The sequence below is a fragment of the Athene cunicularia genome (assembly GCF_003259725.1).
Source record: "Athene cunicularia isolate RWA chromosome 12 unlocalized genomic scaffold, athCun1 chr12_part1, whole genome shotgun sequence".
Classification (NCBI taxonomy): domain Eukaryota; kingdom Metazoa; phylum Chordata; class Aves; order Strigiformes; family Strigidae; genus Athene; species Athene cunicularia.
In genome coordinates, this window is record NW_020799116.1 from 18,638,684 (window position 1) to 18,665,657 (window position 26,974).

Sequence of the window (26,974 nt, forward strand, 5' to 3'; positions counted from 1 at the left end):
TTCTTTTCCGGTTGTGTGTTAACATCATGTCTTTCCTCAAGGGATAGTGAAATAAAGTGAGAAGATCAGATAATATACTGTGTCCAGCAATTTTCTACAAACACTCTGTTGCAAATTGTCTCAAGCACGGACAACACAAGTTCAGGGATTTAGGCCTGATGCTGGGGCTGTACTGTGATCATTCCTCTATTAGAGAACACATTCTGCACCCCACAGTGCTAATACTGAGGCTAAAGTCATGTTGGGCCCCTGTCCTGGTACCTTCATAACCTGGTCATTGGGCTTTACTAAGTAGGTCTCAGACCTTAGTGCTTGCTTTCCAATGCCTTTTAGCTCTAGGTCCTTAAATATTAAGTCTGTGGCTAATTTGCTTTGGTTCTGCTCTGGGGAAGGGAACGCTTTCTTCTGAAGCTCAGTTGTTTGTTATAAGATTGAATGGAAAAGAGACAACAGTAAGCAGCAGCCACCTTGCCAGGGGCACAGCCTGTAGGCTGTATCAGTGCCGTAAGCCTGGCGCTGGCTCTGCAGCTAATCCATCAGTATGCTTACTGGTTCTTTGCAGACATCTTTCCAAAACAGCCTGACTTCGTGAGCCGTCCTCCCTGATCATTAGTAAACTGGTTGTATTTAGCAGTATGTGTGAGCTTCCCCCTTTCACTCTTTCAAGACCTAGAAGGATTCACAGAATCATAGACTGGTTTGGGTTGGAAGGGACCTTCAAGCTCATCTAGTTCCAACCCCCCTCCATGGGCAGGGACACCTTCTACTGGCCCAAGTTGCTCAAAGCCCCAGGTAATACCAATAATACCACACAAGGAATGGTATATTGAAGCTGTACACAGGATACACGTTACAAAATCAGGGAAGGGAGCACGGTATGCATCGCCATTGTTGCCCCTTTAGCATGAATCTACTTGACACAGTGTCTGGGACACACCTCCAATGCTTTTGCTGGGACACACTGACCCTTGGTCTACCCAATAACTTTCTTCAGGAACACTGAAAGGGCACAGTCGCTACAGGAGCCCCACTGAGATGTATGTTGCAGTCTTCAGAATGGCCCTATTCAGATGTGGAGGAGAGACAGATTTGTCTTAGACTGCATCTCCTACAGAAATTCAGACCTTCCAGCTGGGATGCTAGTAAAATCCTCTTGCCAGCAAAGCATCTTTGGGAAGCTGCATCCCTTCCTGTGGAGCTACTGTGTTTCCTTTAAACACTCCACCTTTATGTGGTGCTGCTCTTCTGCTCCTTTGGATGGCAACATAAGGGATAATCAAGGGCCAGAGCTGTCTCCCACAGAAACATACACCTTCGTCCACCCACCCCCATTTGGGATGCTGCTTGCTATGCCTGTCAGTCTGTGCTCCCCAGCCATAAGCTTTCTGCTCTACATCTTAGGAATTAGTCCTCTGATATGAACTGCTTGCCATAGGCCCCTCTGCTGATGCTCTTGGTTGCCTCTGGTCACAGATGAGAATTATCCAGCCTTTACTTTCCCACTGGGATCTAGTCGTCATTCATACTCAGCTATCTGCTGGTGGAAGGTTCATTTTGTGTAACAAAGGTCCTTCAAGGCCATCTCCAGGCCATTGTTCACAAGGTCTCCACATGGCTTTATCAAGTAAGGTGCAAGCTCTTTCTAATTCTAGCTACACCTTTCTTGCCTGTAGCAAAGCTGTTCCGTGCACTTCTCATTCTCAGTTGTCTCACCTTCCCCATCTGCATGTTGTCAGGAACAGTAGCTGTCTCCTGCTATAAATGTACAAAAGGGTCAGCCTTCTTACCAGCTGATAGTGTTTCATCCTTCCATTGCAAGAGCCAAATTCTATCACCTCTGGCAATTAATTGACATCGTTTTGGGACTGAAATAGTGAAATATCCTTTAGCTTCACTCATGTGAATCACAAGCTTTGTAGCTGTAGGACGAGCTGGATTCCAAAAACTTTAAAGTAATACCCAGCCAGTTAAGGAGATTTTGCAGCCATGGAGAACAAGTAGAAATTAATTCTAGTCCCTGTGAATCAGCTCTTCTGGCCTTTTGATAGATACAGTTCTGCATAAACATACTTAACCATGGCCTAGTTAGAAACTTCATGTCAGAGAGCTGGGAGGCAGGCCAAGAAGTTGCCAAACACACTTCCATTTCTAGGAGGAGCCTTGTTACTATCCCTGACAATCCTAGTATGTGTGTGTGACCCATTTTTAGCTTCTCCATGGGCAGAGGCTCCACAAACTTGTAGCTTATTCCAGTGATTTGCTGTCCTGACCATTAAGTCATTAGACTTTCCCTAAGGTTCAACCTAACTTTCCCTTCTGCATTTAAACTGCCTTTTTATCCTATCCACACGTTATTACTTTCCTAGATGCTGCACCATTCTGTGTATTTGAAAGCTGTTATCATGTCCTTTCTGTTCTCCTATCCCTAGGTTTAACAACACAATTCCTCAATCTTTCCTCGCAGGCCATGTTTTCTAAGCCTCTGATTTTTGGAGGCCTTCCAGCAAGTCCACAACTTTCTCAAAGTGAGGTTTTGTAACCCTGTATCATCCAGAGAGTTTGAACTGCTGTTGAGCATAATATGAAAGAATCAAGAAATATAATATTATGGGGCACACTTCCATTACAATGATAAAATAGAGCATGGCAAATCTATTTCTTATCCTGTGGAAATCACACCTCAGCCTTATCTCCAGTTAAAATATTCATTAATACAGCCTGAATAATAAGCATGTATAGAACAATTACTATGAAACTAGATTTCATTACACTTATGAGATACAGGTTTGTGCACATGAGAGGTTCTTACAAGATCAGGAGAGCAGTGAATGAAGCTCTTTATATGCACCTGTCTAACAGAAAAGGATTATACACAAATCAATCTACAGTTGGTGTCAGCCTACGTATATTGCACTGTACCACAGTGACCAGTCTAGCTTCTGGAAGAGTGAAGATAAGGAATACGAATGCAGGCAGAGACTTGCACCGCATTGTGGCAAAATCTGGATGTTTCCTAAAGGAAACCAGTAACTATCTTGCAGGCACAAGCCAGCCCATGTGTAGGGCAAGTCTTGCTGTAAACACACAAAACACTCTCAGGGCATAAATATCTTAACAAGTCGCTCAAGAATAGAAACCTTGCTAATTTGACTCCCTCCCCCTACGTGTAAGGAGAGGGGATTTGAAGGACTCCTGTCCTCTGGGTCTGGCTGCTGCTGGTATTCTGCTGATTGGTCCAGCTCATGCTTGTTCCTCCTTCATGGGATCATCAAAAGAGAAATTTCATGAGAAGGTGCAATTGTGAACAGGCTTCAGCCCTTGGCCAGAAACTGCTCTTCTTCATAGTGGCTCTGGGGGCAGAAACAGGATGGGCAATGTCGAGGCAGTCCTGTTCTGCACCTGACACCCAGGTCTTTGTTTAGCACAGAACTCTGCTGTTTGATGTACAGTGAAAACAGGCAGCTCAAATCTTTGTCCTTCAGAGCTTGCTTCTTGGCAGTGAGGCTGTTCAGGGGAAGAAAACCTGGTATTTGAATGCAGGGGTAGAGGGAACGGGGACCAGATCTACCAGACCTTCCAAAGGGAAGCTTTGATGGTATCCTCACATGCCTAGCTGTATGGAATCAGCACGTGGTAAAACTGTTCTGTTGGCAGTATCTTATCTAGATATTGATATCTAAGATACCAATCTTGATTCCCCTGCCATGCAAAATACGTAGCTGCTATCACACCATAGAGTGGCAATGGACACATTGGTTAATTCCTGTTTGTAAAGCAGTTAAAGGGTGTGCTAAGGACCACCATTGTAAAGTCAAGGGGGGAACAAATGATTTTACCTTCTGAAAAAGGGCTGCACAGAGCAATAAAGAACTGGCCAAAAGGGTAAAAAGAAAAAGCAATGTTTACTGGATGGAAGGGACAGCTTGTGACATAAATGGGAATGCTCTAGCAAAATTCATTTTGTGCTCTTAAAGTGCTCTGGTGATCCTTGGCTGTTAAACCACAGGAGTGGAAAAGAAGAATTAATTTTACCTCTGGTTTGATGGGGGTCAAGGCAGCTACTGAAGAAGGGCATGCTGTTTTGGTGTCCCTCTTCCTGAAAGGTATTAATATTTGAAGACGATGAAAGGGCAGGGGAAAAAATTTATTTATTTTTAAAGCTTTACAGTGTGAGACTTAAGGAGATCAGTTTATTTAATTTTTTACAAGAATAGTTTGAGTGGACTTGATTACAGTGCAGAAGTATCACTGAGCAAGGGAGGTAGGGAATAGGTAGGCTGGGTGCTTATCTGAGAAAAGTACAATAAGAACCAGCACCTGCAGTTTGAAAGCACACGAATCAAATTGTAAATTAGGCACCCTTTTTGAAGGGGATTAGCCACTGGAACACATGTCCAAGGGTAGTGGTACATTCTCCATCCCATGATGTCTTTAAATCAAGAACACATGATTTTCTGGGACTGATGCTTCTGTCAAGTATAAAAGTTTTGGGCTGTCCAAGGATAATGATGAAATTACAATCATTTATATACAGAATGATCAAATAATTTTTCTTGGCCTTAAATGCTAATGAAATTATGAAGTGTGGATACTAAATTAAAGACACTATGCTCCAATATACACCCAATAAAGATTAAATAGGACCCCATGTGTCAATTTTATATCTGATGTTTCCTAAATAGATGTTTAATTTCTACAGTATTAATAATGTTCTTTACAATTTGTGGACAGTCAACCATCTCTGTTTTAGTGCTGTAGAATCAAGTTTAATAATTCCTTGTCAGGAAGTATTTGTATGAAATGCAGATTTCTTCATTTCATACAAAGCGTAACAATTCAAGTTCTGACCTAGTAATTATGATTACACTGTGTCTGTACAGCATGCATACAACTTTGTCTCTAGTGATATTTAAAAACATAATACTAAAATAGTTTTCATTTAAAAAATGAAAAAAGTTTGTGTATTTCCATATGATACAGAAGTGTGTATGCAGGAGGATTTTTGATAGTTTAGCTAGATCTCTATTAATCTAAATACTTAAATATAATAATTTTCAGGTACTTGAATTCGTACACTATTTTGTGATTTTGGGATTAGACATTGTTGCGGGGGTGATCAAAGGCTTTTCTAAAATAATTTCATGCTGACTTTGTTTTACTAGTGGTTAGGAGATGCAAATAAAGTCTTGAGCCACTTTGCCTAATACCTGTGTAATTACATGGTGGGAAATGTATCTCTTCCCAAAGAAAATACTGTCTAAATAAGCAAGATGTTACCTGTCCTGTCCCACTTTACATGTGGGAAACTGAGTACAAAGAAAAGGTAAATTTCCTGAGGTCACAGAGGAAGCACGTGGCAGCCCCAAGAGCTGGACCCATTTCCAGAGCCCCCATGTACATCTTTAACCAGGACATCATCATTCCCATGTTAACTAGACTGATATTTTTCAGACTGCAGTAAGTGATTTAGGTGCCTTACTGACATTTTCAGAAATTACTGAGGAACTCAAGTGATTGCAAATCTTTTATATGGACAGCTCTGAGAAAAGAAAAGAAATTAATTAGTCTTCAGTTTATTCAACTGTACTGTCACTGTAAGAAATTCACTACTTGACATAAATAAGAGTCTCAGAGTTTGTCTTTAAGATACTGTAATGGGCTTTATACAGGTACAGATTGAGATATTTTAATTCTCTGGTTTTGCTAATGGTGATGCACCAAAAAACCCCAATATATGTGTCGTAAATATACCCAGTCGGTCATATGAAATGTCTGTTTTCTCCTTTGCAAAATACTTCTGGGGACTTCTGCCAGCTCTAATGGTTGTTCACATAATTAAAATAGAGTACCTAACTTAGAGCCGTGCAACATCTGCTTTCTAAATACGTTTATGCTCAACTGAAGTCAGCTTCCCATTTTTATTTGTGGCTTATAGTAAATGCCTCGAGCGCATTTTGCACTCAGATTAATAACCACTTTGCCATCACAAGCCTTCCTGGGGCTACCCATTTAGGGTTTTGTTTTGTTTTGTTTTGGGGTTTTTTGGGTTTGTTTTTTTTTTTCTTTCATAAAACAGGGTCAACATTATTCTTTCTAGCATTTGTAAGGAGGGAAGTCTGAAATGATCTGTCCCCTTTATTCAGATCATTCGTTTTCAGGTTTGGGAACTGGCCTTATTTTTAGTAAGCAGGGCAGTGGCACAAACTGCCTGGTGTAAATGGTCTGGTTGGGGGGTTTTCTTATTTTTGGTTGCTGAGAGTTTAGTGTAAGATTCCAGGCGGGTTGAAGTGCACTCAGTTTCACTTGCTGTCGCTACTCAGGACTGCCATCAGAAGGAGATCGCTGGCAGTGCTCGTGCTGCTTTCCCTATCGCTAACTGAAGCGCAATAAATAGCGTTCGGCTCACTGTAAGGCTCCTGAAATGAACGTGTGCGGAGACTTCGGTTAGCTGCTTCTCTCCAGTGCAGAAGGGGTGCCAGCTGCTGGATACCTCCGCCTTTCTCTCCTGCCTTCATTGCTAGGTCTGCTGGGGTCGGGTCAAGTGGTGCTGCCCAACTTCTCAACAGGTAATCTTGTTCCTTTCTTACCGCATTAGCGAGCCTGCATTTGAAACGCGTATGCAGAGCTCATCTGCAAGACAGGGAGGTTTATTGAGGCATAGGCAAGAATAAATTGCATCTTGGTAATTGAGAAAGACTGTTTGGAAGTAGGTTAAGACACAGAACTTGCGGACTCGTATGTCCCCATGCCAGGTGCCAGAACGCCCGTCCTTACCAGGAGGCAGAGGGCCATTTCCTGGGTTTGCGCAAGTGGACAGTGTTGAAGATGTCAGCTGTTGGGCTGAACAAGATAGTAATTCCGCAGAGAAGCAAGGCTTGATGCTATCTGAAATAAGACATGACTGTGATTTTTTTAATTTTTAGTGACCACAGATTTCAACTTATCCTTTAATTTCCCTGTAAATACTGTTGTTTTTTCTTCCCTGACTTAACTCAGCAGTGCTTGGGGAGTTTGCTTTTTGGTGAAAGTGTCTGGACAGAGATTTTAAGAGAAAAAGAGTCCTTTAGCAAACACTTGTGTTGTTGGGCAAATTCCCTAAGGGAGAATTTTAACGGGCTCTTAATGTGTAATGCTAGGGACCCTACAGTCTGCACAGAGGTGTTAAGTGTCACTGATCTGGCTTGATACTTTTAGAAGTGCTGGAAAGGTGTCTAAGTCCTCAGGCAGTGGCCTCAAGACTTGGGGTCCTGAGTTTGGTATGTGAGTTTCCTTGGAGAGAGCCGGTGAGCTGGGCCCTGTGTCCCCTGCCTGCTCTGGTTTGGGAGTCAGTGAGCAGTGCTGTGCAGTTCGGTGACACGCTGCAGCTCTGGGGACCCAAACTTGCACTCCAGTGCTGCTCTGTGCCGGGTTCCCAGGGCAGGGGACTCCAGCTTTGGGCCAACTTGGTCCCACGAGCCTTTCAGCTTCCTGGGGGAAGAGGGTGAGGGTGCATTCTGCTGCTCAGCAGGATGTGGCTAATCCTGGGTTGTATTTCTTCAGTTGTGACAGCCTCTTCTTTGCATTCCTGAACACAACGACATGGGGGAGGCTGCTAGTGAAGTCTACTAATAATGCCTTGCTCTGTTCTCTTCTGTTGGGGGTTCTTTGTGGTACTCTACAAATAGGAATGGCTTAATCCTCAGTACCTCCACCCCAGGTTGAGGGCAAGTGTTAATACTTCTAGTGTTATTCCATAATCTTATAGACAGAAAATATGAAGCACAAAAAGATTACATGATTTCCCAAGATCAGAGTCAGGAAAAGATTCCTATCTATCTTTCTCTCTAGTCTTGGTATCCAGTAGTGCTTTTCCGTGTCTTCCCTGGGATAGTTAACTGCCTCCTTGCTTTGCCTGCTCTGACCATAAAAAGCCCGGGGCCTTGGCAGGGCTTGGAAACTGATGTCGCTGAGGTAGGATTGAGGTTGAGCCCCTCACTGTGGCAACCTTCAGGGAAAGTCCTGCGTGTGCAGAAATGAATAGGATCTCAGTGCAGGTAGGACTCCACACATGGCCTGACTCATTCCACGGGCAAGAGCAAAGCCTCATTTTTCTGGGGAAGGAATAGGAATATTTTAGGCTAGCTACAGCAGTCACGCTTTCTATGGTTAGTTGTGGTATGGATTAGGATGAGCAAGGTGCATCTCAGAGTAGTAACAGGCTCAGGTATCTGAACAGAGAGATAAATAAGTTGGCAGGCACAGAATCAAGCATTAAGGAGAGTGCTCTTGCAGTGTGTTGATGTCATGCTGAAGCTGGGTGTTCAGGATCTGGGAAATAGAAAATGGAGACTGTTCGTGTCCACGTCATTGCTCAGTAATCAGCAACCCTTTTCCCATGTAGCTGTCTCTAATGTAGAAAAATCTTCTGGCACTGTCTGTTTCCTAGTAGATAGGTCTTTAGTCCATAGCGCCTATCCTGGCTGGTAGCACTTGCCTACGTTTTTGGGTGTCTCGGAAGAACAGGCACAGACAGGATGGGTTCTTCCCACCTTGCTCAGCTTCTTCCCCCTCAGCCCCATCACCAGCATAGCTCAGCAGTCAGGGAACTACACTCCATTTTGTGGATGGGGAACAGAAACACTGCAAGGTACTTTCATTAGAGTTACACAGAGAAATCTGTAACACCATCAGAAATGTAACTCTATACATAGAGCTATAGAAATTCCTGTTCAGGCCTTGAGCTGGTCTCTAGCACTGATGTGAAGCACAGTAGCCCATCTGGTTCCTTTATTTTTTGTCAAGATATGCTGGAGTTGGTGGAATAGCCTGCTGGCTGAATCAGTTTGGAAGCTCATGCTGTTAATGTTGTATGTGAACTGAATTTTTCCCGCTGAACTGTTGCTTAGCCCATGATTCTCAGGTGAAAGATTAAGTTAGTCAGGCTATCCTCATGGAAAATAGTTTTGAGAGTCAGAATCCTTATATTCAGAAGTGTTGAGCTCAGATTGGAAAGGGTGGAAGTGACAACCAAAATGATCAGGAGATATGATCATATCCCAAGATACTGGAACACACTGGCTTGTTCAGCTGGGCAAGATGGGAGAGATCAGATTAATGTGTATATCTGATAGAGGGAGTTTAAAATGGAGGAGAGAGGAATGTTGCTGCTGAAGGATTCTGGTGGTGCAAGAACAAATGGCAATGAATTGCAAAAAAAAAAAAAAACAAAAAAAAAAACCAACAGGCAAGGTACTAGGAGACTTTTAAGCCTGAGACCAAAGAAGGATTAGATTTAGCCATTCAAGGTAGTTATGGAAATCACCTAGAGAGGTTATTTATGGTTTTGAGATGTGATTTATGAGACTGTGGCAGTTACCTGCTGTTGTCATAAGCTTGACTTAGTAGCCCATAAATTCCTCATTTCAGAGAAAAATCTGGCAGAAAAGGTGCATTTGCCAGAGTGTTACTACCACTGCTCTTTCCTAGTGGAGATATTCCAGCGCTTGACTATCCTGCTTTTCTGGTAGAACAGTCCATGGGGAACCCCAACAAGCTGTGGTATTTCTTGATCTGCTGCGAGATCTGAAAAGACCTGAACATTTGATTTCTCGGAAGGTGAAAGTAATTTCTTGTAATGCGAGTACAGATCATTATTGGTACAGTTACTGGAATGAAAGGTTTCTCTCTGACGGGTGTTCTTAGTCCCCTTCTTTAGATGTCTTGACTAACAGAGTCTTTTAACCTCCTCCACTCGATGCAGGGCTTGGGCCAAATTTTTCCCTCCCTCTTTCACTAGAGGGACTGAAGAGTGACCATGTTCACATCAGTGAAGCTACCCTGGGTTTACTTTGTCACACATGACAGCGGAACAATGGTGCTGTGCTACTAAGTGGGAGTTGTGCTTTGTGGATATTTTTTCCTATTATTATAGAGACAGCGGCAGAGTTAAGGCTATAATGAAGGGTCTCTTATAATCACACTCCTATTATGCTTTGAAAAACGCTTTGTGAGCTTTGTATTTTGTATGTGGGCACTGCAGCTAGACAATCATTTTCTGGCAGCATTTGCTGTGAATCATGCACACAGTTTGGGGGTATTAGTATGATGTCTCAGGCATCCCTGTGTCATATTGTATTTCTCCCAAGAACATAGCCTAAAATTTTACCTCCCTGAGAAAACAAAGAGGAAGGGCTTCTGCCATTTAATTTACCTGCCCGAGTCAGCAGGCTCATCCCCAAGGTTTCCTCTGTAGTCTGTGGAAAGGGAAAAGTCCCTCAAGAACACTACTCAATACCCTGTGTTAAACTACATTTCCTCCAGTAGGAGCTTTTCTTTCTTGAGAATTTGCTATGGTAGAAAAATGGGCTTTGTACAACTTAGCACGTAAATCAGGTGCAAAACATTAGACACTAATAATCCCTTGTCTTCTGCCAGGTGCCTGGGAATGCTTTTGGGACACGAGGTGCTTTGTGTTAGGTGATGTCTCTGTAGCACAGAGGTCTGAATACTGCCAAAAATATGTATTCACTTATCTGCATCATTTGCAAAGCTGTATAGATGGTTGACATAAAGGTCATCTAAGGCTCACAAGCATTTGGATAGTTTTTTTAGATCTTGTGCCCTTGTGGACAGTGTACAGGACTGGAATTCAGCCCTGCTGGTTCCACTCCCAGCAGGGACTGCATTGACCCTGGAAAGCATGCTTGGTTTTTGCTATACAATGGGAGTCTATATTGATTTGGGTTTTTATATGTATCAATGGAAAGCTATTGCTGAGAAATTTGAAGTAGAATTGCAGTGGGTGCTTTTTTGCTTTGTATGCATCTTACATTGAGTCATGTAAAGCTTACAAAAGCCCCAAGGACTGATGCTTGTATAGCTTTGCCTGTGTTTGTTTCTTTTCACACCAGGCTTCAAGAAGCATGTGCCTTTGATGGGTGACGGGAAGGTGGAAAAGAGATGTCCTGCCTATGGAAAGACATTGTAGAGTGTACCAGTCTGGCAAGATTTAGAAAACAACCATTGTGCAAGAACTGACTCTTTGGATCTGGGGAAAAATGAATTCTGTACACTGTGGTTGCTCCCACTTGAATAATGACATGCAAGATTTGGTTTCAATGCAGGTTTCAGTTACAGTGAACTCATGAGAGAGGTTGTGTCAATAAGAGCAATGGCTTCAGTGTCTGTCATGACTACATACATTTTGTTAGAATATGGAGTGAAGGCTGGAAGTTTTCTTGCTGCATCTGCCAGTGACATTTTCAGATTCTGTGTGTCCAGCCTGAGGTGACCAAGCAGAAAGTGCAATTCAAGACTAAAAAATAAAATACAAATTCTTAACTCAGCCCTCCTATCAGCACAGCCTTCCCAGATATAACTACATCTGTTATTATCTTTGACAATACCTGCCATACCCCATCATTCATCCTGTTACACTTTGGAATTACCAGGGAAAAACAGGGAAAAACATGCACATATGATACTTTTCAAGGATATGTTTATAATTCCTCCATAACTCTTTTCCACATATTAGCATTAGGACCTGAATTCCAAAAGGCACTGAACCAGTGCTTTCAAATCACTGTGATCCATAGGTAGAAGGTGTGTTGTCAAAGCATCTGTTCTCAGGGGCCTGGCTTGGACAGCACTTTCACACTTGTCCATTCCTGTGATAATGTCTATTCCCTTTCCACAGGCGACTGAGGAGGGGTTCAGGCTCAGGAGGCTTCAAGCCCTTTGCAGCGCTCTGGGCTAATCCAGCAGCAGATGTGTGCAGCACGAGACAGGGCTGGCTTAGACCTGCCTTTGGGAAGGGGCACTAAGGCTTCTCTGTTCCTCGGGCAGTCCAGGGTCGTGTGCCTCAGTGACTCCCTCCTGCCTGCCAGAACTAGCACAAAGCTGTTCAAGCCCCAATTCTGACCAGTAGGTGTGGACGCGGGAAACAGTAGCTGGACCAGAGGGCAGAATATTTATTGTCACCTTCAGTTAAGGCCTTCTCATCTTTGGAACTTGAACATCTGATCAAACTACAAAGCTCTGCTAACAGTTTCTAAAAGCGCAGCTCTTCTCTGAAAGAGACCGTTTCATGCTTGTCTCTCAGGGATATGGTGGCAACTGTGTGTGGCTTACAAGTACAAAGAAACTTTTTTTTTTTTTTCCTAACTGTCTCCCCTCCAGATGCAGCCTGAACTCAGAGACCTGAGCTATGGTCTTTTCCATCACCCTCTGATCAGAGGTTTTGATAGAAAAGCCGAGTGTGCAGCCACACCTGTGAGCTGGGTCCCGGCAGCGTGCACAAAGGGACATCCAGGGAGTTCGCTTGGAAGGGTTGCTCATGCATGAACTGGAACTGAACCCAGCTCTGCCCTCCAGCATTATTTTGAAGAAAACAGTTACACTCTTCTATGTGGTGCAGCTGTGCGCTTACTTGCAATACTGCCTTTACTGCTGCAGGTAGAGTCTGCTGGGAGGCTTTAGGGAGCCAGCAGCACTCAAGGCCAATGGGACAAAGAACTGTTTAAGCATGCTGTTGTTACTTTCATTTAACAAGTGAGAAAGGAGAAACAAAACAGGTAGAGCAAATCTGCAAAAACCATTTCTCAGGTGGAGGTAGAAGAGCTTCTAAAGGAGAGGCAGATTACACCTGCAACATCTAGATGAGAAGGTGGCAGTGGTTTGCACAGAAGGTAGAAATGTTCAGCCATATACTCTCCTTTCCTAAGTAAGCAATGATGTTGCTTTCCAAACCATGCTATTCTCAGCAATTTATTTTGTGGTAAGAATTACTGACAAAAGGGGATTCAGCCAGCACTGCTGGACTCTGTCCAGCCCGGCTCAGTCCCCTCAGCCCCTCTCATCTTGAGCTCTCCCTCCTGTGCAAGAAGGAAAAGAGGACCAAAGTCTAGGGAGGCTGCGAGTGCCTTTTTCAAGCAGATCAGCAAATTGGGAGCTGAGGTCAGATCCTTTGGCAAGGGTTTACCTCACATGCAAGCAAGACCAATGACCCCCACCTGTCTTAATGTGCCTGGGATTCAGGTGCCAGCTGAGCTGCTGGTCAAGGTCTCTTCCCTCCTATTCCTGCTTTAGGATGTGAAGGTGTAAAGGCTCACAGACAAACTGCCACCTTCTCTGGCCAACAAGGCCAGAGGAGAAACCTCAAGCAGAAGCAAGGAAAGTCATTGGTTTCCTATGTACCCTCAACAGCTCCTGATCTTGGTTATTTCTTAGAGCAAACAAGTCAGATCAGGGCTCATTCCAACCACAGCAGGCACTAAGTAAAGCTTCGGGACAGGGAGGAGGCTGACTGGCAAGCCTGCTGATACAAAACTTGCAGTGGACAAACCAGTGCTCAGGATCCAGGCAAAACCCAGATCTGGGTGACTTCTTTTGGCTTGTAGGAAACAGTGAGCCTTGTGCAGGACCAGAAGCTGAGCACTCTGAAATGGGGTGAGGCCATCTCTCCAGACAGTACCTGTTCAGTCAGTGATTAGGAACAAACTCTTTGAGGAGCAGCTCCAGAGCTAAATTCACATCTTGTGTTTGTACCGTGTTACTTGCTCTCTCAGGCTTCTATCAGGATGATTCTCTTTGCTGTGTCTCAGGATTAGCTGTGGTATCTGACAATATAGGAGCTCCAGATGAAGCTTTACTCTTGCATGGGCATTTATAACTCACCACCACCACTTTGTCTCCCTTCCTCCCTGGGCAAAAGAAGCCTACAACGAGGGGGATTGAAAGCTGAAGGCATTGTCTTTGTCAGTTTGGATGAAACTGGCCAACAAGGGGGAAAAGGTAGATCCAAGTACCAACACGCTCTGGCACCTGAAGCAATCAGTTCCTTTGGCCAAAAACCTCAGAAAGCTGAGTAACGGACCACATAAGAGAATAGTTCAATAATGTTTAGAAAGCACAGTTATGCTTCTAAATGTCTGCTGTGTCCCAGACTCTTCCAGCTGATAGATACAATAACAAGTTGTCATGCCTGATTCTCTCTCACCATTTCAAACTTGCAGGTAGAGGAGAATCTGTAACAAGATAGGAAAAGAAAGAGGAGACAAGTTTTCTTTCCCAGTCCATGGAAAAATAGCCTGTTGGATTATCATCTGGAAACTGTGGGAAGTGCCAACATGAGCAACGAGAGGCCAATGAACCCCAGCTCATCTACACTGAGCGAGGGCCTGAAGAGAAAGAGGGGGAGACCAAAGAAGCAACCACAGGTGAGGGCACATCACCCTAAGAGGTTGCCTGAGGATGCTATGGCATTAGCCTGATAGGATTTGCAGGCAGGCCTGGGATGTGGCTTGCTAACAAAGAGCAAGGGAAGCTGAGGTGTTCTGTGGTAAATGCTGTGCAGGAAAGCAGCAGTATGTGCACCCTGGGGCATCTCAGCCGCTGGCTTCAGAGGTGCCTCTGGTGTGGCAGGCCATGACTGTTCAAGGCAGGAAATGGCACGAGAGGAGCTAGCCAGGTCTCTGCTCCAGTCTGGAGGCTTTCAGGTGTCACCACCCTCCGTTTCTGTGCCAGTAGTTGGATAGAGCGGAGAAGGCCAAGGCCTTCTCTCTCCTCATTCCAGGTGCTATGGTCAGAGTCCTGGGAACTCTGTATTTGTTTCCTCAGCCCAAAAGACAAGGGGGTAGGGATATTGCTGGCCATCTTCTAATGTACTTCACAGCTGGAAAAAGTAGAGACAACCAGATATGTAGTGGTCTGGGTGCTATTATTGGTGTAAGACAGTCTAAGACACATTAGAATGAGAAGCTGTAAGTTTTAGGGATCATCCTGCTTAAAGGATTTTCTCCTTTTATCCCAGGAGGAGGCTGTGGGACCATTGCCAGTGAAGAAACCACGAGGAAGGCCAAAAGGAAGCAAGAAAGTGACAACTGTATCTGGACAAATGGTAAGAGTAAATGGCTTATATTCTTTTATGGGGGAGAGAGAAGCTGGCTGTCCCTTCTTGAAGCATTGCTAGAGGGACAAGCAGGAAGGTTTCTCTTACCTTAAAATAGACAGTAAAAATTGCCCCTAATTCAGCTCAGCTTTAGTTGACACTGTTGGACAAACCAGTTATTGTGGTTTTAGTCCTAACTCACCTCCCAGCCTTCCTGCGTTGCCACTGCCCATTCAGCAGCTTCCTTCTATGGTTTCTCCACCACTGCCAGATAATCACAACCAGCTTAGTCTGTCATGCATTTCCTCCTCAACTGTCTTCTATCCCCAGCTTTCACCTTTTCTGCTACCTTTCTCACCAGAACTTTATTACAGAGATCATATTGTCTAGGCTCAGTGTATTAGTCACAGTGCCCAGCAAATATGAGAGCTGAAAATATTTTTTTCCCCTTTGTTTTCGATGAAGGTAGAACCTTCTGCTGGGAAAAGGCCAAGAGGGAGGCCCCGCAAGTGGGTGAGTACAGCGCTTAGTCCTTTTTCTCTTCTCCAGTCACAGATACTGGGGGATTTTCTGTTGTGTTTGTTCTTCTCAGGCTCTCTATCTGCAACAACATTCTTTCAGCCTAGAAGACCTGGAAATCTAACATATTAGGGAAGCTATGGCTGCCTTCCAGGGCTGCCACCCCTAACATTCAGCTCCTGAAGAATTCTGAGAGCCCAGGAGAGCTGCTGTACTTATTTCAAGACATATTAGTACTTTCCCAGGCTTGGAATGTCAGACCAGAGAGTCCGTCCTTTATCAGGTGGAGGAGTTGTCTTCCCAGGAGTCTTGAAAGACAAGTTACTGCCTAGTGTGTCAGTTTGTCTCAAAAAAAGAACCTTAAAATTAAGCAAAAAATCTGGTGAATGACGAAACTTTGAATCCTGCCAGCAGGAGGCTCTTTTATGCAGCAAACAAAGGATTAGTAAGAATCAGTAGATGAAGATAGAACATTTCAGGCATGAAAAATAAATGAAATCTTTTAATCAATAAGGATATTGAGTCCTGTGAACAATTAATGGCATGTTATCTATCATTAGGAGTGATTAAAATACCCCACAACAACCACAAACCATTATTTGGTGTGTACCTGTTACCACAAAAAATTCTAGACCAAACCCAAGCTGTGCACTCGCTGCAGGAATCCATAGGTTTGTTCTATGGCTGCGGTGCCACAGGAGTGCTTAAGATGGAAAGAGACGCTGTCTGCTTCAGCAGAAACAGAGGGATAGAGCAGTCCATGATGGTTAGGCAGGAGGCTTGGAAGGAAATCTTCACCCGGGGGGAAGTGCCAGGATGTGGTAGAGATTAGAAGACTTTTCTGACATGACAGTGACCTTGGCATACAAGTATTTGCTGGATAGTGGTGGAGGAAAACTGTCTGCAAACCCAGAGCAGAACTGAATCTCCCAGACAAGAGATCTACTCCATAAATCTGTCCAATTGCTGCTTCTTCTCTGAGATACAGATGAGAAGGTCACAGTCTAGTTCAGCACAAAGCTTTTGCCAAAAGCCCATTGCTTTTTCTCAGCCCATTTATATTATGTTATTTAAACACACTGTGTAAGGAAAACTGGTACCTTATCAGTGGTTAAAGCAACTGGCTCGTAAATTGGGATCCTCAAGCTCTGTGGAAAAGCATTGGAAGCAAAATGGCTGTGTCTTAGAGACCAAGACATACTGAGTTCTGCTGGTGTCATCTGTGGGCTGACAAATCTCAGAGAGAAGAGGGAGGACCTAGAAGGATATGAATAAAGGACAGTGTTCTCCCTTTCAGTAGTGGTAGAGTGCCATGGCCAGGTTGTTGTGAAAAGCCCTTTTGGAGGAAAAAGAGGCATCTCAGGGCTACAAAGTAGAAAAAGATAAAAAAGATTCTTTTTTTTATTTTTTTTTTTTTTTTTTTTTTTTTGGAGATTGTTTTGTAGAAAGAGGAAGAAATGAGGGGAAAACATACAAAGCATCAACAAATTAGGAGAGAAGATGCTCTTTTATGCAAGCGATGCATAAAGCAAGCAAGCAAAATAACTCGAACATGTATAGCTCAGATAGACATACACTAGAGCCACATGCATTGGAGAGATATCAGAAAGGGATAAGGAGGCACAGCCAGTCTTAGCTCTTGATTCCTTTTCAAAAACAGAGTGGGTCAGAAGGAGCTCAGGTTCTGTGCGGAAGATGTTCTTTTCCTGCCCAGAGACTCTATAAGCAGGGATACATAGATTGCTCCCTGGAGCAGATGAGGAGCACAGTCCTGTTTAAGTAGAGTGTCCAGGATAAAATGACGGTGAGAAGGGAGGCATTGTTATCTGCTGATAGTGAACAGAACTGAATGTTGCTGAGGTGGACTGAAAATGGCAGGGTAATACAGCTAAGTGTGAGACACAGTACCAGCCTGAACCAGGGCTGGGGACAGGGAGAGAGCGAGCTGTACAGCCAGAAAATCAACCTCTGCCTCCCCAGGTAACATTGATTGAAGATAACTTTATAAAAATAAAGTGAGAGATAGTATAGGTGTTAAGTGAAGTATTGTGATTGCAGGGTTCTCCCTCCTGCTCTGAGAGTTTGTGCTGGATGAGAGGGTTTCTTACTCCTTTCTGGAGGGTCTGGGTGCTGGCTGAGTACTCTTCAGATGCGTTTGAGTCTGTTAGAACTCTGCTAAATTCCAAATTCCTTTGCAACAGAATGTCAGACAGAGCCCAGAGGCAAATAGGTGGAAGTTTCTGGGAGCTCAGAAGCTGACTACTAGACGTTGCTCTGAAGTTGCAACCCAGTAGAAAGCAACAGCTAGAAGAGGAGAATTTGTGTTAAAAAAAAGAAGCACTGAGGAGAACAGAGCAACATCACGTGGCATATTCTCACCAGGTGAAAGCAGGGTCAGGGAGGGGCATTCAGGGGGTTTGCATGACAGCAACACAGTCCGAGCGGTGTGACAGCCCTTCCTCGGGAGCAGAGAGAGGCAGCAGGGCTTTGCAGGTAGCTTTGAAGCAGTCTGGATATTACTGAATTTGAGATGGGATAAGAGGGATATTCAGCAGTAGGTGCAATTTGACCTGGCCATGTGCATGAGGGGAGGCAGAGACTGAGAAGAGGGGAAGGAGGCTTCAGCTACCTTGTCTTGGACAGTGGTACGAACAGATGTGTCCTGTATGGCAGCCATAAACTACAGTGGGTAAGTGCAAATGCAGAGGCCAAAGGACTCCAGAGGAGCTGGCAGGCAATTTCTAGAGCTAGTTTATGCATTTTTTCATCTAATCTGAAATAGGCAAAATTAACCCGTGGGAGTGCTATAGTGCCTTTCTGCTTCCTGCCTGGTAAGGGGAAGAGCAGGCGATGCAATTCAGTGGGAGGAATAGATTCAGTCTCAGCTTCTGCTGTTGCTGTGATGCAGTCTGAACTGGGGCAGAGAAGCCTTGGCTATGAAATTCTGTTGTTGTAGGGTTCAGGAAAGCCAAAAAATGTGGAGTACGTACTATACAAAGCTGAGGAGCCTATTCGGGGCAAGTTTGAGAGAGGGTTTCAGACCAAGGGACAGTTTATAAAACACCTGCTGGTAGGGCTGTTTTGTGGTTAAACTGACAGTAATAGTGATAGAGGAGATGGCTTCAGCCCTGCTTTGTAGCTATTCTTGTGTGCCTGACACGGCTGCAGGGAGAAACACCCCCCTTCCCCCCCGGACACAGGTTGCTGCAGTGGAAAAGGAAATAGGGGCACCAGGCAGTGTTAAGAACATTCTCTGCAACATCTTGTGGGGCACAGACACCCATGTGTGTGTTGTTCAAAAGCTAACATCTTAAGTAAAGCTAGCTAGAATGGTTTTCCTGTCCTGCATCCCCTTTTTTATTGGTAGAAGTGCAATTAAAAAAAAAAAAAGTTTCCATGGAAATTCCTAATTTTTCATAATGATAATCTATTTAAAACACATCCTTATAAATTCACTGAAACTTTATTCTTCCTTGAAACCTTTATGCAACATGGAAGAAACAAGACAACGGTTTGGAGTATCCTGATAGCTCACAGGATTTACTAATAGTGGTACTGAATGTCTAATATTCCTCAGCTCTGTGTGTACCTATGCTTCTTTTTATTTTCTTAGCATCTTAGAATAACTTAGGTTGCAAGGGCCCACTAGACATTCTTTAGTTCAAACAACCGCTCAAAGCAGGTCTAATTGGATCAGGGTGCTCAGGGATTTGCCCAGTCTGTAAACATCTATAGCATGTTAGAAATAATTTATAGCTATCTCTCATCTGTAAGAGGCTGCAAATGAGGTTGGAAAAGACTCTTCCAGCCATTCTGTTCTATAACAGATTGTAATAGCTGCAGTTCTAGGGTTAGGCTTGGGGTTTTGTGGTTAAACAAACTGAGTTGTGTGCCAGAGCTGCAAGTTAGGGTGTTTGTTACTATAAACAATGAGCTGCAGAGTAATTAAAAGGAAAAAAAAAACCCAAACAAACCAAGCACCAACCAACCAAAACAACAAACTTTGCTATATGCCAATTTATGGAAGTTAAAATTGCCTCCTTTTTCTTCCTTTCTTTTTAATGTTTCAGAACGTGTCATTCCAACTTCGGTTAGTGAAGCATTCTGATGTTTCAGTTCAAAATTAATTTGTTTAACAACTGAGGAGTTTTTGAGGAGCACAACCAATGCAGAAGAAAAAGAACAGCCATTTGGTTTTTAATTTCTGATGGACAAAATGTTTAGTTGTTCAGGAGAGGAAAATATCCTGAAATATAGAAAATGTTCTCCAGGATGAAAAAATTTCTCCACAGCTGCATAATGGGGAGACTGTTTTCAAAGCGTGGGGCCATGTGTCTTGTAAGACTGGTAATATGGTGGGTTATTATGGATTCTGACAGCCATTCAGGGACGCTTGTGAATGTATGTGGACACTACATGCACTGGCACTTCTCTTGCATATGGCTGGATATAGGAGGTGGTGGTAAATGAGCATGCTTTCAGGGCTGCACAGTCTTATTTAAACAACACTGATCAAAGGCTTTTTGCTTTCCATCTACTTTGTGTAATTGAAATCTTGTCCCTTGATATCTAATTTTATGTGGGGGATTTTATTTGGTTTTGGTGTTTTTCTTTGTAGCCTCAACTAGCAGTCCAAGAAGGAGTGTCACAGGGAGAAAATCCCCAGGGAAGCAGTGACTTGAATTTGAACTCGGCGCCAGCCACACAAGGTTTGAAATTAAATAATCATAATTACGTAAGACTGAACTGTGCAAACCATGCATGTACCCCTAAAGCTCTAGCACTGGCTGCAATCATTCTGGTAAATCCTACAAACAGAAGAGAATTTGGAAGGCTCCCAGGCACATTACAACAGGAGGGGTAGCACATTCCTTCCAACTAATTCAGTTGAGACTACTTCAGCAGAAGTGGAGGCAGAAAAGAGGGATGGGAAGAGACTGTATCTGTCTTTCCAAGAAGTCATGTATCTGAGATTCTGGTCACTGTTACAGGTATGACTCAGTGAAATTGTCTGGCTGTGTTATATAGACAGTGAAAATAGTCTATCACGAATGTCTTACCTTGAAAAAAATAATGAGTCAAAGATCCCTTGACATTTAGGACAACCTAGAGTATTCTGGATTAACTCCAGAATGCCTCCAGGACAGCCTTGCTCTCTCCTTCCTGGCTTGTACTCTAAGGCAGTGCTCTCTGTTAGTGGCTGGCAGGCTAGCAGAGAAGCTCGTGCATCAGCAACACAGAGAATAAAGACACTGGCAAGTTTCTATACAGGGCTGCAAAGTTATCTAAGCTGCTCTGAGATGCCAGATAACTGTTATCGCTGTTGTAGGAACTTACAGATGCACCACCCAGAGCCTCAGCCTCACTACAACGCTGGGAAAGTGCAAATCCAAGTCCAGCCTCTACCATTCAGGGCTGTTTCTGAGGTAGATGCCAGGAAAACTTGCGTGCAGCCAAGTCCTACCTCCAGTGAGCATTGTAGGAAGCTGTTCATTAAATATTTTCCCTTGAGGGGGAGGGGGAAGGGGCCGGCAGCACAGGAGAGGCAGATGTTGCCTTGTTTTGCCATGTGGTCAGCACAGCTGCTCCCTCATCCTGCTGCCGTTAGCGCTGTTGAGCGTGGCGTGCGAAGCGAGCTAACTGACACTGGGCAGCCAAACCCAACCTCGGGTTCTTAGAAAGTCCCTGGAAATGCTGCATGATAAAATGCCAGAGTAGTTAACCTCAGTTGCTCGATTCAGTTTCCTCTTGGGCTCCTGCTCCCGTATCACTTCCTGCCACCGAGTTGTGTGATGACATCAGCAGAGCCACAGGCTCACGGATGATGAGCTCACCTCCGGCCCAGTCACTGCCTTTTTGTAGTACTCTTAAGCATCGCCCAAAACCACAGCCTATGTGGGTACTTTCTTCTTCCTTTCAGTTTGAGTGGGACGGAGGGCAGTGACATGAGGAATATGTTTCCCTCGTGTCGCAATGAGGTAGAACCAGATGGGACAGGATAAGCAGATGCTGCGGTCAGTGGGAGATGGCGGTGCAGCACATGGCACTCCACACAAACCACTCTGCATCTGCACGCTTAGTGCCCGGGATGGAGAGGGGAGGTTTACAATTGGGGAAGGTGTGCACTTCCATGAGGAAAAAAACCAGCCCATTGAAAATCATTGGGGATAAGCATGTAACAGTATGAAACCTGGCAGTCCTCTGGAAAATTACCTAACAGTTGTTATTCACCCAGGAGCTTGAGATGAGAGTGGCAATCCTGTCTTAGAAACTTCCGACTAAAAAGGAAAATAGGAGACTTAGTATTCTGACTTACTGGAAACTATAGATCCTGTGGCTTGTTTGCAAGTGAGACACAGCTGTAACAGCTTTTGGACAAGTAGTTTCTGGATGAATCCATTCTATGGGTCTGAAAGGTTTAACATAGATATAACATGCCTGCAAACTTTTGTGTTACTCATGCAGGAGGCTACTGCTCTGAGATTTGTTAGCAGGAGTCTGCAATCACACAATAATCTTCTGCTATAGGCACAGCCAGAGATTTTGGTCACTGTAGGTTCATTGGTTTGGTTATTCCTTTCAGGTGAGGATTTTCGAGCTGCTATGCTAGAGGGAGGGCATGGGAGGATGCATGTGCTTGCTCATTCTGCAGGTTGCAGAGCTGTACAGCTCTGAGTGGGGAAAGAGATCTGTTCCAGGCTTCATGTCTGAAAGCATTAAGGAAGAATTGCTGAAAGAAACAATGTCTGACTCCCTGCTTTTCAGTCAGTCTGTCAAGAGGAGAATCAAGAAATAGGAAGAGCCAAACTAGAAATATGCAAGACTTGCAAACCTGCCATGGGGCAGAGAGCCGCTTTAAAGCTAGCAGATGTTTTTCCATGGCCTTTGTAGCTGGGGATCTAGCTCTGATTTTCCCAAGGCACAGGTTATGGGTGACTCTAGGCTATCCAGGAGCAGGCAGGGGGTTGTTAATGGTTCAGGCTTTACTGTGTTGCTACCTGCAGATGCTGCCAATCACAAGTCAATTGTGAAAGTTTTCTCTTTGTCTGGACCAAGAAGCATTTGTCTTCTCTTCCATGAGTACCACTACTGAATGACTGATGAAGCTGATTTCAAAGCCTTCCTAAGCCACAGGAGCAGCCTTGCTTTGTTTCAATAACCTTGCTTGGTTAAGGGAGTATAGATGTGAAAGGGAAAGTTTGCTTTATGGCAAATTTTCCAAGACTCAGTCCAAAGCCAGAAGCAGCCTTGGGATCTTGCTCCCTTTTGTCTGTCTTTCCTTCCCTGCGGTCTTCTCAGTACACTGAGAGATGGAGCAGCTGCAAACTCCTTTGCCTCACCTTGTTCCCTCTGCTGCCCCAGCAGTCATCTCAGCTTTCCTGGAAACCAAGAGGTTAGCTGCAGGTCAGAGCAAGCCTGTGTAGCCAGAAACATTCCCCACTTTGAGACAATTTTCAGACCTTATGTCTGTGCATCTACTTTCCTGTTGTTTATGACATTGGGTAAGGCATGTCTGGTACTTTGTGTCTCATGAGGATCCAGGGTGGCAGTTGAAAATACATATAACTGCTCACAGCAGAGGTTGGTTGTATGTGCTTGCATAGCAGAAGGCAGAAAATTTCCCACAGACTATAACTTCTGGACTCTCAATAGCCTCATGCTGAGGCTTGCTGCCAGGGAAGTCATTTGTATCAGTCTTTAGCCTGGAGCTGGTACAAGAGCAATGGGAATGTTGTTGTGAAGACCTTTGGTTTTTAGGGAATGCCACCATTTAACCTTGCACTAACTCTGTAGTGGGGCATTTGGGCAGCTAGGCTCCTGGATCCATCCAGAGCTCTAACACTTTCTCTCCCATGATCTTTCCCTTTAGGCATCACTGGAAAAGATGGTTCCAGGCCCGGCAAAACTACTGGCCTTAGGAGATCTCTGAGTAACATCCCTGCCACAGCTCAGTAGTATGCCACCTGTTCATGTCTTGCTGAAGCCAGAGGACTGGAAAGCAAACAGGATTTTTCATGTTATACTTCAAATTCTTTCTTTGTGATAATTTTGGCCAAGCTTTCTCTCTTGTTGTCTGCCGGTTTACCCCAAATATCCAAACAGGGACTTAGGGTAAGAAATGGCAAATGCCTTCTCAGAGAAATGCTTTTCACAGTTTGTAGTATATCTTTTTTTAGGAAAGATTAATATCCTCACAATACTTGGATGACATTGTGCCTTGCCTTGCCCTGCCACGGTCAGCAACAGCAATAGTTCAACAGAAAGGTAGTGTTGACTCAGTAATGCAGATACAGTAAAGGAAACCTATTTACACAGCTAACTGCTGAACTTCTGTATCACACTACCTCTGGTAGATCGATGTTAAGTTTTGCTCAGTTGTCCATAGGGATTGCATCTGAAAGACAGTCTTCGAGTCCTTTCTTTACTATATCAGAAAGAAAAAACCTTCACGGCATTTCCAGCTTACGTAATGCTGTTGCTGTAATAGTTGGTAACTTGAATGCTTTAGAGGAAAGTTCACACCCTGATGTCTTGGGGATTGATTCTGAAATTTTTATCCTAGCACTATCAGCTCAGGGCCATCTCCTGCAACTAGTTTTTGGCCTGGTGGCACTCCCCCTGGATTTGATAGCAACTCTGAGTGCACGATGTTTACCAGCTTAGTCACAGCCACTGGATTTCATCACTTCAAAGGAGTGTCTGTAAAAAACCAGTTACACAAAGGTTGCTTCCTTGGAGAGCCTCAGGATTCAATTTAAATTAGTTGTATCTTCAGTCCATAATGTGCATATGTGGGGTCCTCTAGTGTTGCAGCTCTGCAAATAAAAGCTTGCTGATACAGTTTAGTTTTGGGAGACAGCAGCAACCGGTTGGTCTAAGACCGTCTGCTGGCTGTTCTCAGTCTCACTTTGTACGCAGATTTGTGCTTTCTGCGTCAGAGCTGATCTTGCTAAATTCTGAGGAATTGAGGGTATTTTCAATATCCAGTTGCAAACAGTGAAATCCCAGTGATATTTTCCATCTTGTAGATGCTCTGCCTGTCTATTAAAGGGACAATGTGGTTATTTCAGTTATTTTTGACAAGAAGTAAAATTGGCTATCTTTACAGTGTTAAATATTTAAACAGATCATAATTGGCTTTAAATTTATGTCAGTGCATAGCAGAAACCCATGAAATGGTAGTATATATTGAATTCATTTGTTATCCTTTCATCAGAGGTCTGCTCCCTTAGCAGGTATTTATTTGACACACGATATTGTATGCAGAATTAAGAGGAAGGGCTGACTGGAGAGAGAAACAAGGGTTTTTTTCCTTCTAGGTAATTTTGTCCAGTCTGACCAGTTTAGCAGTGATCAGTCTTCTTAATCCTGTTACTTCTCTTTAGTAGTGATCAGAGTCCCAATCCTGTTAATTCTGTGTGTTGTCTGGTTTGCCCTAACAGCAGTTTCTTGTGTATGGAGTTTGGTAGTCTCAGCTGAAAACTGCATCACAGATAACCTTTGTGCCTCCTCTACCACATAGCAGAGAAATCAAGGATTAAATGTATTAGATCACAGGGACTGACCTAAATTGTAGGCTGTAGGATGAGGTGTGCTGCCAAGTATGGGGAGAGTTTGTCCCCCTTCTCCTGCTATGTGGATAAATCTGGGTGGACACCATGCACGCACATCTGTAACTGTTGATGTTACAATGGGAAGATCCAACTGGTGTTCCTCTGAATTGACGTTAGGGACTGCTCTTCAGTGGACACACAAGCTCAGCTGCAGTTCATGTCTGCATTCAAAGGCCACTCCAGTGGCAGACCAAGATATTTTATCAATTTCTTTACCTGATTTTCAGGTGAACTGGCAGATTTAGTACTCTACTTGCAAGGCTGTACTGCTTATTTAATTAACCCCTATTACCTGAGAGTAATAGCTGTTACAATGTGAGACTGGAACTTCAGCTTCTCCTAAATGGATTAGGGATTGCATCTGTAAGAGACACAAGCTTTTATGACATCAGTCAGATCTTTCTCAGCTGGTGGCATGGAGTAGGGATGGAAATAGTTTCAGTTAGATAGTAAATTGATTTGCTTTAGGTCAGTAGCATTCCTCTGGGACAGGTATACGAAGTACTTTTTTTTAAAAAAAAAAAATTCTAGTCTTTGCTATCTCTTCATAATTGGGAATTAGAAAACATGTCTCCATAAAAATGTACGTGCTCGAGAACAAACAGAATTCCACACTATTAGGAGCTACTCTGCATGTAGTTGAAATCCCAATCCATAGCTTCAGCTTCCGTGTTTATGCAGAGACTTGGAATGAAAGCAATGCCTATTAAAGATGGGCAGAATTCCAGCCGTCTTCAGAGAGCTAGGATCTCATGCTGGATTATTTGGATTTTTTTTTTTAAATGATAAATGCTTTTTATTTCCCGTATAGTTAGTTACCTTTTCTGTGTAGCCAAATCCTACCTCTAAGCAAATGCCTTTCCAGTGTTATTAAGCTGAGGCAGTTTTGGTCTGACAGTCAAAAATAAGAGGTCACTGTAGTTGGATCAAAACATGAGAGATGAAGGAGGTTTGTTATCTAGCAAAGTTTGAGAGATTCTCATAAATTGTTTTAGTGAAGGCATAAAGAGTGTTGGCAACTGGCAAATTAGCCTTAGAACTTGTTTTTAATAAAGGTATAAAATGTAGCACCTCAGGCTTCTGCTTTTCCTCCTCCATGTGCAACAACCTCAGCACACATGCATACCACCAGACAAGGTGAGCTTCTCTTTATCTGCATTGGAGTTCTGGGGATTATAAAACAAGATTTTGTCATTCAGGAGCACCCACAGATATATGTGAAAACAAGGAATAATGAGCATGAGGAACCACACGTGGAGGAAAACATTAAACCCAAATGTTGGTACCCAATTCCATCCTCTTGTGTATCTTACAAATACCTCATAACTGGCTTGATTGGAACACAAGCCAATTCTGCTTCACATGTCCATCCAGAAGTCTCCACAGTTGTGTGTTGATGCCCCACATTGTTCTGTGTGCCATACAACTATTTAGCCTTTTATGCAATTAATTTTGTTCCTGTGCATAGCCTCTTCAGTTAATCTGACAGCTTTCCTAACCAGTCCAAAGTTTTGGGTCTGTGGGCCAGAAGATGATGCAGAAAGCAAATCTGAAATACGCCAGCAATATCACCATGGAGCTACTGATGGTGCTGCCCACAATGTTCACCCCAGTGTGGCTGGGCTGTTGTGGATAGAGCTGCAGGTGAGCTAATGAACCTCTAATTTGTACAGGAATTCAGCTGGTTAAAGGATAACACGGCAAACAGGCAAGTTGGAATTTGTCTTTCTACCCTTTGGATGCCTAGGACCTGCTAGGCTGGAAGGTCCCACCTTCCCAACTTTTCCACCAAGCCTTTCTGAAGAGGTCTGAGTTTCCATGCTGTGGAGCACCAAACCTTGACCCCCACAGAGCTTGTCCTTCCATTACTTCAGTCTTTGAAAGAGTAGGGGAATTCACTGCATACAAATTACCAACAGGTATTGAGGATACACTCCAGTTTTCTGTGAGGGGGGAAAAAGACAATCACACTAGA

The 26,974-nt window shown here is 43.8% G+C and overlaps 1 protein-coding gene across 1 annotated transcript; it reads left to right on the top strand.

Moving 5' to 3' along the window:
- Nucleotides 1-6,428: 6,428 nt before the first annotated feature.
- LOC113484802 (high mobility group protein HMGI-C-like) lies at nt 6,429-24,676 on the top strand. The gene is made up of 6 exons (XM_026857439.1): nt 6,429-6,566; nt 13,992-14,195; nt 14,789-14,875; nt 15,332-15,379; nt 20,004-20,094; nt 23,256-24,676. The coding sequence occupies exons 2-6, from the start codon at nt 14,106-14,108 to the stop codon at nt 23,339-23,341; spliced, it is 402 nt and encodes a 133-aa protein (XP_026713240.1). The 5' UTR covers nt 6,429-6,566; nt 13,992-14,105; the 3' UTR covers nt 23,342-24,676.
- Nucleotides 24,677-26,974: the final 2,298 nt, after the last annotated feature.

What these genes read in the sequence shown, in the direction of transcription:
- LOC113484802 (XM_026857439.1), top strand. Translation starts at nt 14,106, where the DNA reads ATGAGCAACGAGAGGCCAATGAACCCCAGCTCATCTACACTGAGCGAG. An exon ending in CAACTGTATCTGGACAAATG is followed by an intron (nt 14,876 to 15,331) that starts GTAAGAGTAAAT and finishes TTTTCGATGAAG; the next exon opens with GTAGAACCTTCTGCTGGGAA. An exon ending in GAGGGAGGCCCCGCAAGTGG is followed by an intron (nt 15,380 to 20,003) that starts GTGAGTACAGCG and finishes TTTTCTTTGTAG; the next exon opens with CCTCAACTAGCAGTCCAAGA.